The 14178-nt window shown below is 45.4% G+C and overlaps 1 protein-coding gene across 10 annotated transcripts in view; it reads left to right on the top strand.

The window, feature by feature from the left end:
- The window catches only part of LOC108247401 (echinoderm microtubule-associated protein-like 6), an 81993-nt gene that overhangs the window by 32873 nt on the left and 34942 nt on the right, over positions 1-14178 (top strand). For all 10 annotated transcript variants that reach the window (XR_005232677.1, XR_005232678.1, XR_005232680.1 and 7 more), the window contains exons 6-15: positions 680-865; positions 1089-1224; positions 3531-3604; positions 3866-3993; positions 5720-5857; positions 5940-6081; positions 6159-6273; positions 7788-8000; positions 8075-8242; positions 10560-10666. Coding sequence is in view for 6 of the 10 variants with exons in the window: in XM_037973708.1 (XP_037829636.1) it covers positions 680-865; positions 1089-1224; positions 3531-3604; positions 3866-3993; positions 5720-5857; positions 5940-6081; positions 6159-6273; positions 7788-8000; positions 8075-8242; positions 10560-10666 (1407 nt within the window). In the remaining 4 variants the exon portion in view is untranslated. The remainder of the gene's footprint in view (positions 1-679; positions 866-1088; positions 1225-3530; positions 3605-3865; positions 3994-5719; positions 5858-5939; positions 6082-6158; positions 6274-7787; positions 8001-8074; positions 8243-10559; positions 10667-14178) is intronic.

Below are 14178 nucleotides of genomic sequence, written 5' to 3'. Positions count from 1 at the left end.
TGAAGCCTGAGGCCTCGGGCTGACCCTGGGCTGAACTAAATGAGCCCAAATGAGCTGCAAACCGAGGAGGCGGGACAAGACAGCTGTCAATCATTCTGTACCAAGAAAGACTTTAAATAATCAGGGCTGTGAAAAGTTAGCCCTTTGGAAAGACTCTGAGGTTTAATCGAGACCGTTTGGCACCAGTTTTGTTGTAAATTTCACAAAATGTGATACAATATTTTAAATTTGTGTTTGTTAGGTATTTTAACATTTTTATTGTAAACACCAGGGAGGCCTTTAGCCCGACTAGCCCACCTATACCACCCTGAAAACCATCCATCCATCCATCCATCTATTTTCTTTACCCGCTTCTCCATTCCGGGTCGCGGGGAACTGGTACCTATCCCCAGCAGTCACTGTGCGAGAGGCGGGGGACACCCTGGACAGGTCGCAAGTCCATCACAGGGCCACATAGAGACTAACGAGACAAAACAACCATTCACACTCTCACTCACACCTAGGGACAATTTTAGAGTCATCAATTAACCTAACATGAATGTCTTTGGTCTGTGGTTGGAAACCGGAGTACCCGGAGTAAACACACGTGTGCACAGGGAGACCCTGAAAACCTTCAAATAAAAATTGCATGTTACAACAACAAAACTTGCATTTCTTCGCTTTTTGCGTCCGTCTGCAGTTCTGGTCTCTGTGCGGAAACGCCCTCACTCCCAAGCGGGGCATCTTCGGCAAGACGGGCGACTTGCAGACCATCCTGTGTGTGGCGTCGGCTAAAGATGACATCACGTACTCCGGTGCGCTCAACGGGGACATTTACGTGTGGAAGGGCCTCAACCTGACGCGAACGATTCAGTCCGCCCACGGGGTGAGTCCCCCCCACCCCCGCCGGCGTCCTCTCGTCCAGCCTGAGGCGCCGAAATCAAACACGCCTTCTCGTTTTGGTGCAGGATCACAGGAAATGTATTTTTTTATTTTAGTTGACTAAATAAAACCCCCCAAAAGTTCAGTCCTATCTTAACAGGAAACCAAACCTTCTCTGTAAAACGCATGGCTTTGATCGGCACCAACGAGCTGTCGTCTGCGTGCAGGCCGGCATCTTCAGCATGTACTCCTGCGAGGAAGGGTTCGCCACCGGAGGCAGGGACGGCTGCATCCGGCTGTGGGACGTCGACTTCAAACCCATCACCAAGATCGACCTGCGGGAGGCTGAGCAGGGGTACAAAGGTACAACGCAGCCGACATTTCTTGAGTTTAGCTCGCGCTCCCCCGTACACTGATGCAGCCACTCTCGTGCTTTGACATTGTTGCATGACCCTGGCTGCCCTGTTGGCGGCTTAAATTGTCCAAATGACCACTTTTATTTTTCAAATAAAACTCTTTTTTTTCTTATATCTGAGTTCAGATTCATTCGATTCCTTTTTTGTTGCTGGGTTGAAACAGACTCTGGACCTAACTGTGAGTCTGAGACACCCTTAATCCTCCTAATGAGCGCTTTGGCATTTCCGTCTCTGTGTCCACTAACACACATTGACCGGGTATTTAAACCTTTCCTACAATCCTTTGGATCACTGTTTCTTTATTCCAAAGACGCACTGGCCAGAAAGAAGAATGGGGGGAAAAAAACAGAGGTAAAGGTCATTTATAGAAAGATCTTTTGTCTGTTGATGCCTCTCCTTCAGAGGGTGACATTTAAAGAAAATCCTCATCGTCTGACTGGGGCTTTTTCATCCTATGAGTCTTGGGGGGGAGCTGAGATGTGAAAGATTGTCCCCTCTTCAGCAGGGAATTGGACCCGAGAGGGAGGAAAGTTTGAATTTCTGTCCATCCTCTCAAACCTAAATGTTGTTTCTAGGCAGGAGGTGGAGATAAAGCTGCTGTCAGACTCCAGGAGAAGTCTCGAACTCACATGGACTACACATAAATCACAAGACTCAAAATAAAGTTATAGAAACAAACGAGAAAATAAAATCCAATACACAAGAACCTAATATCGACTTAACACAGGGTAAACCAGGAAAATGGCAGAAATACAGAAACAATAAACCTAACTAAAAAAAAATAACTCGACTACCCAAATCCTGACCCTGTTAGAAACTACAGCCATCTTTACAACAGTTCCAGCAAAACTTAGGAGCTTGTGAACTTAAAAAGACACGGTGGCTGTCCTCAGTCTGTTTGATAAACACGTCTGGTCGCGGTAAGGGAAGCAAATATCTGTACAGGGACGGAAGAGCGGAGAAGCCGGTGGGAGGAGGGAGGAGCTTCCTGGGAGTTCTGATCCGAGTGTCTCGTCGTCATTGAAAGGTGTGTTCGAAAACGAACGTCTCGCGACCACGTGACCGAGAACCGACTTTCTTGACTTCTGACGGAGCATGGCGGAGACTTTAGTCCAGGGGTCTTCAATCCTGGTCCTCGAGGGCCACTATCCTGCATGGTTTACTTGTTTCCCTGCTCCAACACTCCTGATTCAGTGGTTAAATCACCTCTTCATGTTCTGCAGAAGCCTGTTAATCACCCATTGATTCAAATCAGTGTTGGAGCAGAGAAACAAGTAAAACATGCAGGATGGATTGGAGACCACTGTTTGAGTCTCTTCAGGGAAAGTTCAGGAAGGAAACATTCACCCCATGGCTTCGTTTTTAAAACTTCGCCTGTGATGATTTCTGCGGGGTGGGGGAGGGGACCTGAAACTGGAATGAGAGCTTTTGTAGCTGCTCCAGAACTGAAAGAGGTCTTTTTTTGTCTTTCAGAAGGAGACAACAGATGATTCTGTTAAGGAAAAGATGGGCCCACTTTCACTACTGAGTTATATTCGAATGTCTGACATTTATTTCTTATTAATCGCACGTAACTGATATATATTTATATTCACGTTCACATTTAAAGTTTGACTTCAGGCTCAACAAGGCTTTTCCTACTCTTTTATCTCTTTAAAATCCTCCTAAAACCTGCTGTGTAATGTTTATTTCCTCCTATTTCAAAAAAACTTTTTTTAAAATTATTTCACAGTTTTTAACTGCTATTAGCTGCTATTATCACTTCTGATCATAAATCCTTTTTTTATTTGTTATTTTTTTGCAAACCCCATCCTCAAAACTCATCCTGCGTGGTAAGTTTAAAGATAAAAGTATTTCCCAATTATTTCCTGTTTCCTTCCCAAACTCCTCGTCTATCGGGTGGTTTTGGTTCGGGAACCTCCAGGGAGAAGTTTCTAACAACGTTACGGCAAACATCGCATGCTGAGTCATGCTTTTAGCGGCAGCAGACGCTGTAATTGGTGCTGCAGATCAGCTCTGCTAATTAGGTTTTTAGGTTCTGGGGAAAAGATGGAAGAATCGGTTTGAGCTCGTTTCCTCTTGAAATCTGTTCAGTTTCTGTGCGGGTTTTTTTTTCTTCTTTTGGTCTCATTATCTTCTTAATTTCTTGTTTCAAATCTTATCTTCAAATCATGCAGCTGCTCTTCTGTTTCTGTTCGTTTTTTTTGTTTAAAATTGCTGATCGATGCTGTGTTTGTTTCCGTCTCCCCGTAGGCCTGTCTATTCGCAGCGTCTGCTGGCGAGCCGACCGGATTCTGGCAGGAACTCAGGACAGTGAGATCTTTGAGGTGAAGAGCTGAAACAAAAACTTGGACTTCGTGCTGTATGCCCCGCAGAGACGCGGCCTTACACGAGTTTTATTTTGGCTCCGTAAAACTGTAGAGCTGCTATTATTAGTTAAAAGGTTACAGTCGACAAAATGGTTCCTTCCACTCTCGTCAGTCTGAATTCTTGATCTAATCAAACACCGGCCTGAAATATGTTGTTTTTATGTTACTTTTGAGCTGATCGCCTCTTAAATCATGCCAGATTTATCGGTGCGTTTGCAGGTGATGGTACGGGACCGGGACAAGCCGCTGCTAATCATGCAGGGGCACAGTGAGGGCGAGCTCTGGGCGCTGGACGTTCATCCCAAAAAGACTCTGGCTGTCACCGGCAGCGACGACCGCTCTGTCAGGTGGGTGCCGGGACACGGTGTCGACTCTTCTGCGAAGGCAAAAACACAAAGAGCATTTATCGGCGAAGCATCTTCCCTCATAAATTCTTCACACAAAGCGCATAAAGTAAGAGTAACTACACCAAAGTAGAATCCCTCCCCTTTACGGCATTTAAACGTTTTGATTCTGAATTTTATTTTGTTGTGTTCAGTAGTCAAGCGTTACCACTGTATAGTTGAAACTTTAGGTTTATAATAATATTTTTGGATGATTAAAATGATCAAATAGAACAACCTTTTTAATAAGAATAATTTAGAAACTTATTACTACTCTTCACTTTACCTACTTTGACTCGTAACACTTTTGAGCTTCATCAGAAATAGCCAGTCCTTTGGACCTTCCGTGCCTTATGCTGATTCAACCATCGGTATCCCCTTCTGATGACACCAGGACTTCCTTTATTCTTGTTCTCCTTCGAGGCACTGGAGATGCTCCGCCGCCACTGCCCAACGGTGCCAGCTGGTGGCACCTGCAGCCTTGGGCACCTTTCATCGTGGGAAACCAAGGTGTCAGCTACCACCTGTTTGCTCCGCACATGGACTCTTTTGTTCGTTCCACTGGTTTGGGAACCATGAGCTCAGACTAAGAGGAGCTTACTCTCGTCCCTGCTTCGCACTCAGTTGTGAACTGTCCCAGTGCACGCTGAAGGTCAGGGCTAGAAGACCGGAACAGAACCACATCGTCTTCAAAAAGCAGAAACAAAGACCCTGACGCTCCCAAACCAGAAACCCTCCTGTCCACTACTGCGCCTTGAGATCCTGTCCATGAACACCACAAATAGGATCGTAGACAAAGGACAGCCCTGGTAGAGTCCAACCTGCAGCAGGAACAATCTTGACTTTGTCCACAGAATGCAGACAACCACAACTCTTGCTTTGCTTGTACAGTGACCAGATAGTTTTTAAAAGTGAACCTGGTACCTCCCGGCCCGCAGAATGCTTTTGGGAGTCACGAGGCTCCAGATCCAAATACGTACAGACTAGAGAGCCAAACTCTGTGAGGGTGAAGATCTGGTCACTGTTCCGCGAGCCAGACAAGAATCACGCCGCTCCTCCTGGATTTCATGTTCGCCATTCGGTCGGAGCTTTCCTTCCAAGCTAAGGGTTAGAATTTAGAGGGTTCTAAAGGTCTTATGTTTTTTGGTTCTGCTCCTTCTTCTCCAGTAAACATGCCAGAAAGCCTGAATTGTCTTTGTATTGCTTGTTTGTGAACAAGATTTTGACATTCCTCTGCTTGAAGCAGTAACTTATTGTCTATACAAGGGGTTGGCAACCCTGGTCCTTGAGTGCCACTATCCTGCATGTTTTACTTGTTTCCCTGCTCCAACACACCTGAATCAACCTTTTCATGTTCTGCAAAAGCCTGTTAATCACCCATTGATTCAAATCAGGTGTGTTGGAGCAGAGAAACAAGTAAAACATGCAGGATAGTGGCCAACCCCTGGTCGAAGCAGTATACTCACCCCCTTGGATGTTTTATGCTTTTATTGCTGTCATGAATCAATCATGGTCAAAATAAGTTGGCCTCTTTTACAAAAAAATGCATTCAAAAAGGTTTTTTTCATTTATTTATTTATTTTTAGGGCACCGTATCTTCAATCCAGATGGAAAATGTGAGGTCACGATTCAGTGGAACCAGATCTAAAAGTGTCAGTCTAAACGTTTTCATCCTCTGTGCGTCTGTCAGGCTGTGGAGTCTGGTCGACCATGCCCTCATCGCCCGCTGCAACATGGAGGAGGCGGTGCGCAGCGTGGCGTTCAGCGTGGACGGAGCCCAACTGGCTCTGGGCATGAAGGACGGCTCCTTCACGGTTCTCAGAGTCAGGTGCCACAAAGACACGTGATCAAACTCAAGCTGGTCATTAAAAGCTGTTGCAGCGGAACTAACTGGAGGTTCGTCCCTTCAGGGACATGACGGAGGTGGTCCACATCAAGGACAGGAAAGAGGTCATCCACGAGATGAAGTTTTCCCCAGACGGTGTGTACCTCGCCGTGGGTTCTAACGATGGACTTGTGGACGTCTACGCTGTTGCCCAGAGATACAAGAAGGTCAGGGAGGAAGGGGCAGCTACACGAACTGATGTCCAATAATTTACCCGTTTTCACTTCTTCTTGTATCATTCCAGGTAGGAGAATGCAGTAAGTCCTCCAGTTTTATCACACACCTGGACTGGTCTCTGGACGCTAAAATCCTGCAGACCAACGACGGCGCTGGAGAACGTCTCTTCTACCGAATGCCCAGTGAGTCTCTTTGCTTAAAATTCTCCCGAAATCATCAAACAGCCGAGTTAAAAAAACATTGTCAAAGACAGGTAATTAGGTCAATGTCAATTTTATTTACAGTATATAGCACATTTAAAACAACAGTGGTTGACGATTGCTTCACGATTTACGCCGATCATCAAACACAGAACAAGATTAAAACAAAATGAATGAAAAACACAGAAGTGAAGCCTAGGCATAAATTCAAACTGGAATACCTGCTCTCATCTGCATCATCGGATCGCCACATCATGCGCCCCTCTTCAGCCTATCAGCATCCGACCGCGCCTTCATCGTATCCAATCAGCGAGCAAGCCTCTGTTTAAAAGGGACTTCCGTCAGAGCTCCATCCGGGTTTAAATATAATCAGTAAACAGAAAAAAAAGTTGAGTAAAAGTATCATAAAAACATCATTCAAACTGCATTAAAAGCCGGTGAAAAACAGATGCGTCTTTAAAAGAGATTTAAAAAGAGGAAGTGAAGATGCCCGTCTGATGTCAGAGGGCAGGTTGATCCAGAGTTTAGGTGCCACAGGAGACAAAGCCGGATCTCCTCTGAGCTTCATCCTGGTTTTTAGGACAACCAGTAACATGTGCTCAGATGATCTCAGTACAGGGGAAGGAACATAAGGCCAAAGCAGGTCAGAGAGATACGACAGGTCTTGCTAAGGTTGTTGCAAAGTTTGACATCTTCTAATTAGGGACCCTAACCTAAGGTCCTCCCTCACACTGGCTGATGACCCATGACCCACGTGACATGTAACAACTAATCATGGAAAACCTGTTTTGTCCTATTATTACTTTGCCAGGTATTCTTTTTTCCTGCTATTTTCTTGCTCTCCTATCCCCTCACCAGCCTAGACATCAGCAGCAGGTTCCCCTGATACGTCTATAAAATACGCTCACTATCCCACCACGCCCCCAGCCCCCACTCAAACCTTATTGACCGTGACAGGACGCAGCTACGCCCTTGATGATCACACCATGGCAGCACGACGCTGCCGCCACGGATATCCTGTCCAGGTCAGGTTGGTTCCGTGACCATGTCAGGGTCTGCAGAGCTTTCCCCCCGTGCTTCAGGGAGGCTTCACTTGATGAGAAGATCGAGGCTTGAGGTTATTAGTGCTTTGAGAGCTAGGAGCAGTCCTTGTAGCTGTGTGGAACGTAGGCCACGACATTGGTTGGCGGGCCACGATTTGTTCAGCAGCCACGCCGCCAAGAGCTTTGCAGTTGAATACTTGGAGCACGCGGTTTATGTGTGGCGAGGTTGTAGCTGAGACATGAGGCTAGTGTGGCCTTAAATCCCATAATATCTTTTATCAGAGCTAACCCATACTGATGGAGCCTGCGTATCTGAACTTTTTACACAAAACCTTTAAATATGTGCAAACATTTTATGGAAGGTATGACTGAGAAATATGAAGATTGCTTGTATTATTCCTGGGTGTCTCAACAGACATGATTCATTTCGGCCCCTTTTGTTCCCTCCTTCAGTGGGAAAACCCATCATCAATAAGGAGGAGGTCAAAGGTCAGCGCTGGGCCACCTGGAGCGGCGTCCTGGGCCCCGAGGTCAGCGGCATCTGGCCAAAATATTCGGATTCAACGCAGATCAACGCGGTGGACGCCAACCACGCGGCCGGAGTGCTCGTCACCGGGGACGACCTCGGCCTTGTTCGGCTCTACCGCTTCCCCTGCCTCCGGAAAGGTTCGTCTTTCCTCCTCCTGCCGCCGCTGACTCGGTTCCATTTCTTCCTGGTGAACGTGGCGTTGTCCCCTCAGGAGCCAAATTCAAGAAGTACGTTGGCCACTCAGCGCACGTGACCAACGTTCGGTGGTCCCATGACTTGCAGCTGGTGCTGACCACGGGGGGAGCCGACCACGCCCTCTTCCAGTGGAGGTTCTTGTCTGACGATGTCATGAACGGAGGTCTGGACGTCAACGTCGAAGGTGGGGTTGAAGGAAATCAGCAGTATAACCTCTGAAAGCAAATTTATATATATATATATAAGGTTTTCTTTCAAGCTCTGATGGTTTATTGTCCTTTCACCTTTGGTGGGTGGTGGCAAATATACCCACATTTTATTTATAGGGAAAAATGTATTAGTTGGGGGTAGCACCCATGCTCTTATCATGAGCACGTATAGGGACCAGCTCCGTGCAGTTATAGACATTTAGATTACTTTAGGCTCTTTGGAAAAGAAAGCCCTACCATTCCTTGAAGGGGTGCATATTGCCTGCCACCTTTGATGTCATAATTTTGGCCTTTTTGGTCAAATCTTAAGGAGCGTGTGCTGGAGGTGACCCTCAGCTACTACCACACCAGATTTTAGCTCGATATCTGTAAAAAAATTGACAACCTTTTTTTTTTTTCTGGGGTCAGTTAGCTGTGGCGGCCATCTTGAATCAAGTTGACTCCAAAAGTTATCCGGTTGTCGATATGCATCCAATGATTACTTTCTGACAGTGTCATTGAACACCATGTGTTAGTTTGTCTCTGTTAGCAAACTATGTGGTAGGAGCTGACAGTCATCCCCAACACGTAGTGCTAACAGTTCGCATGAGATCTTTGTGGAAAACGTCGGCTGCACAGGTGACGGGCAATATTTTGTCCTTAAAGGAGGGTTAGTCGCCTCCATATTGAGCTCTGGAGTGATTCAGAAAACATCTGGAGCTTCAGACCTAACCACACCAATGATAATTCTATGGCAGCTGCTAAAGCGAGTATAGAGACCAGTAGCCTTTATGCCTAAAAAGGACATGTACCGTATTTTCCGCACAATAGGGCGCACTGGATTATAAGACGCACTGTCAATGAATGATCCATTTTCAACCTTTTGTCTCACAAAAAGCCAGTGGTGGCTGGTGGAGTTTTCTCCAGGGGGGGCTATAACTCCAAAATAGACATATACGGTATATGTCTATTTATATATATATATATACATTCTCTGCTGCAGATTGAATTCCAACAACAGAAGCTTCCAATTTGAAAAAAAAAGCTGACACTTTTACGGTTGTTTTTGAGATGAAAAAATGAAAAACAACCAAACACCTAGCTTACATAGAACCTCTGTCAGTTGCCCAACTTAATTCCCCTGCATTAAGGCTTTCAGCACTCCTTGACACAATCACACTGATAAAATGAAACAAGATGTTTTTAAATGAGGCCTACCTTATTTAAAGAGAAGCTCACGCCGACGACTTTTTTGCTAATATTGCTCGCCATCGTACCGACTCAGGGACGAGGACGAGCAATTAGCCCAAATGAGCTGCAAACCGAGGGGGCGGGACAAGACGCCTGTCAATCATTCTGTACCATGGAATTACATTCAATGATCGGGCTGCGCAAAATTAGCCCTTTGGAAAGACTCTGGGATTTCATAGAGACTGTTTGACACCAGTTTTGTTGTAAATTTAACAAATTGTGTTGTATTATTTCTAAAATGTCTTTATATTTAAGTTGATTATTTTTAAGTAGTTTATTTTAACATCTTTATTGTAAATGCCAGGGAGGGTTTAGCCCTACTAGCCCACTTATACCAGCCATCCCTGCATAAAGGCGCATCGTCGTGCACCTCCCAAGTTTTGTAACTTTGCACGGACCACGCCCCGTGCTCCATTCAAAATGGACGATTTTGGTGCTCTAATCGAGCTGGTTCGCCTGTATCAGCATTTATATGATCCCTCTGTGAGAGAGCGCAAAGATAATCAAACGGTTCAAAACTCAGGGAAGAATACTACACCAACGTAAGCGTCATGTAGAAACACCTCCACTGCTCGCTCAGGTCCGTGCACCGTGCACGGAGCCCTGCGCGACTATAACTGAGCCTTAATGCTGCAAGCGGTGCAGCTTTGTAGTTTAACCAAAGTCGTACTAAAACATTATAACTTCTTACATATATAAGGTGCTCCGGATTATAAGGTGCACTGTTGTTTTTTGAGAAAATTGAAGGCTTTTAAGTGCATCTTATAGTCTGGAAAATATGGTACAAAGTAACCTAAGAATACATTTTTTTTTTTGGAGGTTGGAGGTTTTCTTTTAGAATTTCGGGCAAACATTTAGGGAAATAAAAATGCTGGGTCTGTAGGAGGACAAAGCAGATGTCTGAACTCAAACGGCTTGTGATGAACCTCGGAGCTGTGCAGTAACCATGAATGGATGCCCTGACCCGGCACACACACACACACTGAAGTGGAGTCGACGAATCTCCAGAGAGAGACCAGTTTTAACTTCAGTTTGTTTTGTGGCTCTCCTCCTCCTCCTCAGAGAGCCACGGGGACTCCAACAGCGAGGAATCCGACAGCGACGTGTCCGACATCCCGGAGCTCGACTCCGACATTGAGCAGGAAACGCAGATCAACTACGACAGACAGGTAACCAGGTGTTTCCATGGTGATCCACAGCTCGGATGAATCCCCAGCAGCTCAGAAACCAAACTAAGGTCTTTTTTTTTTTTTTTTACTGCATGGAGTCTCCTTGTTCTTATTCCCATCAGCCTGCATGGCTCTGACTTGTTACCATGGTGATCACGAAACACGCCTTATCTCCAAACGCCAGCCGCTGCCTGGCATGCCGCCGTGTTCCTGCCGTTGTGACAATATGCTGTTTGTAGAATGAGCTCAAAGTGCAAACCGACTCAGAGATTTAATTAGAAACAGCCAGGAAGCACAGATGGCTAATAATCTATTTGCTCGCTTCTCATCTTTTCTTTATTTACACCTCGCCTCCATGGTGCTCCTTTCCTCCTCCTTTGTCTTTTATGATTTTTTTATTCCCCCTCCGTCCCATCTCATCCACAACAGCCTGAAGAGTCTCAGCTCTTCACAAAATGCGGCCCCAGACGAGTGAATTATCATCCGTTAAATGAGGGAAACAGTTTTGGATCATGATGTTCCTAACAGCTGCGCTTTCTGTTTTATAATGATTTAGAAAAAGTGTTATAATATGAAGTATATAATTTATGAAGAAATGTGGAAAGGTGCCACATACTGTCTGAAATTCCAACATCCATCAACTTTCATCTATTAAGCTCGATAATAATTTGGGACTTAGTGTTATAATCTACTGAGCTATGACAGAGCCAGGCTCTTATTTTGAAACAATTAATTAAAACCCCTTCCTGTTTGCCCTTTAAGCTTTTTAGACTTTAAGTGCTGCGTCCCGCTGTGGCTTCCATTTAGTTTTCCTGAACCTTAAAGTTTTAATCAGCACAAAACTCTTTAAGTACTACAGGATCTGTAGGGGCGGCCATGACGAATGATATAACAAAGAAGAACCTGCTGAATAAGAAAAAATCCACTGACTCGGGATCTGCTCAGTCACTAATCACCATGGTGACACCTAAAAAGGGGGGTAGGGGGCACCTCTCTTCAGGCGGACAGAAACACAAACTAGAAACTGAGCCTCAAACAAACAGTTCCTGAACAACAACCATAAGTCGTATGAAAGATTCTTGAACCGTGAGCTGCAGACGCCTCTGGTGGACCATATGTTCACATTTCTGTTTATCTCCAGTGTTTATTGAATATACTACAGACTAAAAAGAGACCCTCCATTTTAGGTTTTGAAAAGAAAATTTAGAGCTCATATACAGTGATTAATGATAGTTTGGGTGGGTGCACTCTGGGGGGATTTGAGTGTAAACCACAATTCAGCTTCTCTAATGCCCCTTTTACAAAGGCTCTAATTCAGAAGTCCGGCTCTACTCCACTCTACTCGGCTCGGCTCTACAAAGAATGCATCGCGTCTCCACCGGCCAGTTTGGTCGGTAGCAGAGGACCACCACCAATGAGTGAACAGGAGATAAGCTTGCACCACCCACGAAGCAGGGCCGGCCCGGCTGGCCCTACTCCGAAGCAGGTACCAAAGAAGCAGGGCCGGCCTCGAAAAAATGCTGGTGGAAACGCGCGCAAAGCGAGCCGAGTAGAGTGGAGCCGGGACCTTTAGAGCCCGTGTGAAAGGGGCACAAGTCCGAGGCCATGGTTCTGGTGAGTCTCTGCCTCAGGTGGAGGAGTTTCTGGAAGTCTTGTTCACGAGTGATGCTAGGGTGGAGCTGGACGTGGATCGACAGATTGAGGGCGTTGCTTCAGTTGGTCGTGGTGAAGAAGAGTTGAGTCAAAAGGCAAAACTCTCGATTTACTCGTCCGTCTACGTTCCAACCCTCACCTGTGGTCATGAGGTTTGGATCATGACTGAAAGAATGAGATCCCGGATACAAGCCGTTGAAATGAGCTTCCTTCATAGGGTGGCCCGGCTCTGCCTTAGAGATAAGGTGAGGAGCTCCGTCAGAGTGAAGCAGCTGACTCCTTTGCTTTCAAAGGAGTCAGCTGAGGTGGTTCATCATCTGGTTAGGACGCCTCCTGGATGCCTCCCTTTGGAGGTTTTCTGGGCATGTCCCAATGGGAAGAGACCTCAGGGCAGACCCAGAACTCACTTGAAGGATTATGTATCCTCTTTGGCCTGGGAACGCCTTGAGATCCCCCCAGGAGGAGCCGGAGAGTGTCGCTTGTCGAAACGGAGTTAGTTTTTCTCTCCTGGTCCTGTTGCCTCCGTGACCTGACCACGATAAGCGGCAGAGGGTTGATGGATCAATGGATGGACCACAAGTCCTGTGAACAGAGAGAATTTGTTTTTGCAAAAATTTAGCAACTTCAGACAGCTCTAAAGTGAGTTTGACATCATCCCACTCTAAGTTGAAAATGTTATGGGCAAATCTCCCCCAAAAAAATCATAAATTTTAAACTGTGATTATGCGAACACTATCACAGAATGCTGACGTGCAGACAGTAGGAATGAGAAACAATGACAAAAGCCGAAGAAAAACCACTGAATATTAATAAAGGTGCTTCGGTTTTTCAGCAGCTTTAATAAACCCTAAAGAGCATAATTCTCTGTGACAAAAATCAATCGATTTTACGGTTAAAAAATATAGGGGAGTATAGAAAGTTGTTTGCAGCTGATGGGTTCAGACAGCAGGAAGAAAATGCATAATATTTTTATGACATTCAGGTGGGAATTCTTCCTCTCCGTAGGAAAAAACAGGAGGTAACAGCGACTATCGATTCCAGCCACAGTTAAATGTTCTGTGCTGATCCAGCACGACAGTCCAGAAATATTCCGTTCGGTAAATGGAAAGGCAGCGTGCAAGTGGAGCGCTGCCAGCGCCGGGGGTCGGGGGCCTCCCGGGAGTGAACTCCCAGACAAGCTCAAAGACGCCGACTCAACCTCAGCCGAATAATCTGCATTAAAAAAACGAGCGGGCGTGTTTGGCTGCCGAGGGAGGAGACGCTGCAGAGGGTTCACTCTGACGCAGAGGAGCAGAGAGACAGCGTTCCCGGCTCCCATTCGGAGCTGGCAGTCCCACAGCGCTTCTTTTAAAACCTGGGAATTGGTTGTTGTTGTTTTTTTTTTTTTACCGAGACTGAGACTACTGATTTGTGCTGAACGTCAGATAATTAAAAAAACATGAAATATTAGATGAGCGAGATTTCGGCCAAAGCCACAGTGGACTCAAGAACGATGCTCTTAAAGATGCTGGAAAGCAAATCAGGGATGAATTGACCAGAAAAAAAACCAACAGAAAGGTACAAAACACCCAACAAAATGCTGTCATTTTCAAAAAACTCCTTCATGTGGCTTTTTTTATGTTAGTTGTAAGAAAACTTATTTAAAATCTGTCAACAATGAGACTTATTACAGGTTTAAACAGTGATATGTGTGAGTTAGATGAGGTAGAATTGTTTTATATACAGGTGCTGGTCATAAAATTAGAATATCATGAAAAAGTAGATTGATTTCAGTAATTCCATTTAAAAAGTGAAACTTGTATATTATATTCATACATTACATACAAACTCATATATTTCAAATGTTTATTTTGTTTAAT

This window comes from Kryptolebias marmoratus, linkage group LG22 (genome assembly GCF_001649575.2).
Source record: "Kryptolebias marmoratus isolate JLee-2015 linkage group LG22, ASM164957v2, whole genome shotgun sequence".
Classification (NCBI taxonomy): domain Eukaryota; kingdom Metazoa; phylum Chordata; class Actinopteri; order Cyprinodontiformes; family Rivulidae; genus Kryptolebias; species Kryptolebias marmoratus.
Note: the sequence above shows the minus strand (reverse complement) of the source record. Positions and strands in the feature narration are given on the sequence as shown.